Here is a 688-nt window from a genome sequence, read left to right as displayed (position 1 = left end):
ATGGTCTGACCACTAAGAAGAGATTGTTCTCAAGAAAATTCAGCAAATGCTAGGGATGTCCACTTAGTGGTCATCCCTCTTATATGTATTATTATTTATATATAAAATATAATGTGTCTTGAATGGTACAACAATACACTATGATAACAACAATAGACAATAATAACTATTATAATTTAATCATCCATAGTCTGATATAATATTTCGGAATATAAAAATTCCTTCTTCAGATATCCCTAGGAATTGATTGAGTCACTGGTATAATCGGATTTCCAGTGGTTTTTTTTTCTGGAAGTGTCTCAGCAGTGGTTTCACAAAGCTCCTTCCGGAATTCTTTATGAGAAGTGCATGAGGGTGGCCATGTCTCAAGCTCATGTGTGCTGGCACATCCATAGCGCTGCTTCTAAGTTATGTATTATATGTGCAGTTTCCTTTTTTTTGATGACATCTTATTTCTCTCATGGATGTTTTGGTCAAAATATATATTTTTGTTTTGGAAAAGTTTACTGTTTTGGTTGGTTGGCTTCATAGTGATGACCACGGTCAAGGAACAAGTTCTGATTGTTTGTAGCTTTCATAATGTCACTTTATTTTGATCAAGAATATTTTCTGTTTGCGACAACATATTTTTGTTTTGGTAAAATTCAGCATTCTGCTTGGTTGACTTCCTTGTTTTTGCCTGATGGTC

General features: G+C 34.2%; 1 protein-coding gene across 1 annotated transcript in view; it reads left to right on the top strand.

Moving 5' to 3' along the window:
• LOC128249716 (uncharacterized) overlaps positions 1-240 on the top strand; it is a 113,915-nt gene extending 113,675 nt beyond the window's left edge. Inside the window, exon 23 of the mRNA XM_052974148.1 lies at positions 231-240. Within this exon, the coding sequence (XP_052830108.1) occupies positions 231-240 (10 nt within the window). The remainder of the gene's footprint in view (positions 1-230) is intronic.
• Positions 241-688: the final 448 nt, after the last annotated feature.

Source organism: Octopus bimaculoides, chromosome 17, assembly GCF_001194135.2.
Source record: "Octopus bimaculoides isolate UCB-OBI-ISO-001 chromosome 17, ASM119413v2, whole genome shotgun sequence".
NCBI lineage: Eukaryota > Metazoa > Mollusca > Cephalopoda > Octopoda > Octopodidae > Octopus > Octopus bimaculoides.
This window is presented reverse-complemented; position numbering and strand designations above follow the sequence as displayed.